Raw genomic sequence first — 3318 nt, forward strand, 5'->3', positions numbered from 1 at the left:
AAAAAAAAAAAAAAAAAAACAAAAAATACTCTACTCAATCCAGGAGTGAGGAATATATTTACCTGACATGTAAGTTATAATCCAAGTTAATGCCCCACTAACTGATCTACCAGCTTCAAACAATATTAATCCAACTATATAAATATATCCAGTAGAAAACTTGACATCCCCTACAGTTAGGTAGTCTAAAAAATTCCTGATTACTAGCGCCTAGAATGAAAACAATGTAAAATAGAAAACAGCCATCATAAATGCGGATTTTCTAAAAAATTCAATCCGAATGAAAATGTGAATATGAAAAAAATTAAAGCTGCAAATGTGTGAAATTTGACATATATTCAAAAAAAAATATCTGTCTGAGAAACAGAGTTGAAAAATACAAATATATCATCTCCACCTATGGCAGAATTGAACTCTGGACATTCAGCATCTAATTCACTGAGCCACCACAGCTCCAAGGACATTTCTAAGAAATGAAAGGAGTTTTACATCCTACTTTTCTGGACCATGTGAAATATGGTAATGATAAATACAGGGAAATTTTGCCAGGACAGCGGTATTGGTCTGCTCTTTTTCGATTTCTAACTTTCGAGGGATCTATAGTGTGCACAGCCTGTAGTAAACGGGGCCTCAGTTTATTGTCCCATCCGAACAACTAAACACTTTTTCCATGTCAGCCCCTCTTATCTGCATCACTGACAAGGGGAAAACGCGTTGAAAAATCCAAAGGTTTTATCTCAATCCCTGGACCTTCGGGTTAGCGGGTAACGTCTCTGCATCACACAATACCACAATACAGTCAAGGGCTAGGATTTTCCCTTCTTATATCTCTGTTAGTTAAGTCTAACTCTCAACTGTTGTGTAGGGGGTAGGTTATAAAATAACGTAACTTACCGGCGTTAATAAACTAAAGGCCACCATAATAATAATAAATAAAAAGGTAATTAATAGTCTAGTTCTGATAGCCCTCCATACAACTCTCCATAATGATGCCTCTTCTTTTCCTCTCTCTTTACTCCTCTCATTCCATAATCTTTCAAACCTACAGAATATAAATAAAATAATAATCACATTATCTTTCAAACCTACAGAATATAAATAAAATAATAATCACATTATCTTTCAAACCTACAGAATATAAAATAAAATAATAATCACATAATCTTTCAAACCTACAGAATATAAAATAAAATAACAATCACATTATCTTTCAAACCTACAGAATATAAATAAAATAACAATCACATTATCTTTCAAACCTACAGAATATAAAATAAAATAATAATCACATTATCTTTCAAACCTACAGAATATAAAATAAAAAAATAATCACATTATCTTTCAAATATACAGAATATAAAATAAAATAATAATCAGATAATCTTTCAAACCTACAGAATATAAAATAAAATAATAATTACATAATCTTTCAAACCTACAGAATATAAAATAAAATAATAATCACATTATCTTTCAAACCTACAGAATATAAAATAATATAACAATCACATTATCTTTCAAACATACAGAATATAAAATAAAATAACAATCACATAATCTTTCAAACCTATAGAATATAAAACAAAATAATAATCACATTATCTTTCAAATCTACAGAATATAAAATAAAATAATAATCACATTATCTTTCAAACCTACAGAATATAAAATAAAATAATAATCACATTATCTTTCAAACCTACAGAATATAAAATAAAATAATAATCACATTATCTTTCAAACCTACAGAATATAAAATAAAATAACAATCACATTATCTTTCAAACCTACAGAATATAAATAAAATAACAATCACATTATCTTTCAAACCTACAGAATATAAAATAAAATAATAATCACATTATCTTTCAAACCTACAGAATATAAAATAAAAAAATAATCACATTATCTTTCAAACCTACAGAATATATATAAAATAATAATCACATTATCTTTCAAACCTACAGAATATAAAATAAAATAATAATCACATTATCTTTCAAACCTACAGAATATAAAATAAAATAATAATCACATTATCTTTCAAACCTACAGAATATAAAATAAAATAATAATCACATAATCTTTCAAATATACAGAATATATATAAAATAATAATCACATTATCTTTCAAACCTACAGAATATAAAATAAAATAATAATCACATTATCTTTCAAATATACAGAATATAAAATAAAATAATAATCACATTATCTTTCAAACCTACAGAATATAAAATAAAATAATAATCACATAATCTTTCAAATATACAGAATATATATAAAATAATAATCACATTATCTTTCAAACCTACAGAATATAAAATAAAATAATAATCACATTATCTTTCAAACCTACAGAATATATATAAAATAATAATCACATTATCTTTCAAACCTACAGAATATAAAATAAAATAATAATCACATTATCTTTCAAATCTACAGAATATAAAATAAAATAATAATCACATAATCTTTCAAACCTACAGAATATAAAATAAAATAATAATCACATTATCTTTCAAACCTACAGAATATAAAATAAAATAATAATCACATTATCTTTCAAACCTACAGAATATAAAATAGAATAATAATTACATTATAATGTGGGCGTATAAAAATTAAGAAAAGCTTCATTCCCTTAAAGCTGTGAACACTTTTACAGATTAGTTTAGCAGTACAATTCTCAACTCCAAAACCAAAGTCCTTATATATTCCTGATAGTTCTTGGATATGATACAGAATTGGTTGTCTGAAGAACTCATTGAAAAGGAGACTTACCTGAGTTCATTGTATTCAGTAGCATCAATAGGTGAGAGATGTAACCCATCTAGGACTACCACTCCTTTCTTCCATATATGGTACATTAACCCGGACATCCAGGAATAAAACATACAGGAGAAACAACCAGAATATGCCAGTGGAAACTCATCTTTGGGTCTGAAAAAAACAGTCTTTCACATCATACTATGTATGCCATTTTGCAATGACAGTCTTAAAAAGTCCTGTCTAACCATATTTGGAAATCTTTCAATCCATTACTTTTCACTTTCTTCTGATCCTCATGGAGGTAATTGAGATGTGCAATACCACTCAGTATGTGGAGTTGGCAAATGAAATGAAATGGAGTTTTAGTTCCCACTCTTCGACACCTAATTGGGCTAATAAAGACAGGAGATGGCAAAGATGGAATGTTTAATACTGACAGTTGCCTAACTCTTTTTCAATATTCTTACAGTCAAAGAATGTTAGTTCACACATCTTTTGTTTTTTAGTTCCATGTGAGAACTACACTCCCTTTGTCTGCTCTCC

General features: G+C 27.5%; 1 protein-coding gene across 1 annotated transcript in view; it reads right to left on the reverse strand.

The window, feature by feature from the left end:
• The window catches only part of LOTGIDRAFT_142897 (hypothetical protein), a gene marked incomplete at both ends in the record, with an annotated part of 21556 nt that extends 18614 nt beyond the window's left edge, over nucleotides 1-2942 (reverse strand). The window contains one exon of the mRNA XM_009052579.1: nucleotides 2788-2942. Within this exon, the coding sequence (XP_009050827.1) occupies nucleotides 2788-2942 (155 nt within the window). The remainder of the gene's footprint in view (nucleotides 1-2787) is intronic.
• Between the last annotated feature and the right edge of the window lie 376 nt (nucleotides 2943-3318).

The sequence above is a fragment of the Lottia gigantea genome (assembly GCF_000327385.1).
Source record: "Lottia gigantea unplaced genomic scaffold LOTGIsca_188, whole genome shotgun sequence".
NCBI classification, from domain to species: Eukaryota; Metazoa; Mollusca; class Gastropoda; family Lottiidae; genus Lottia; species Lottia gigantea.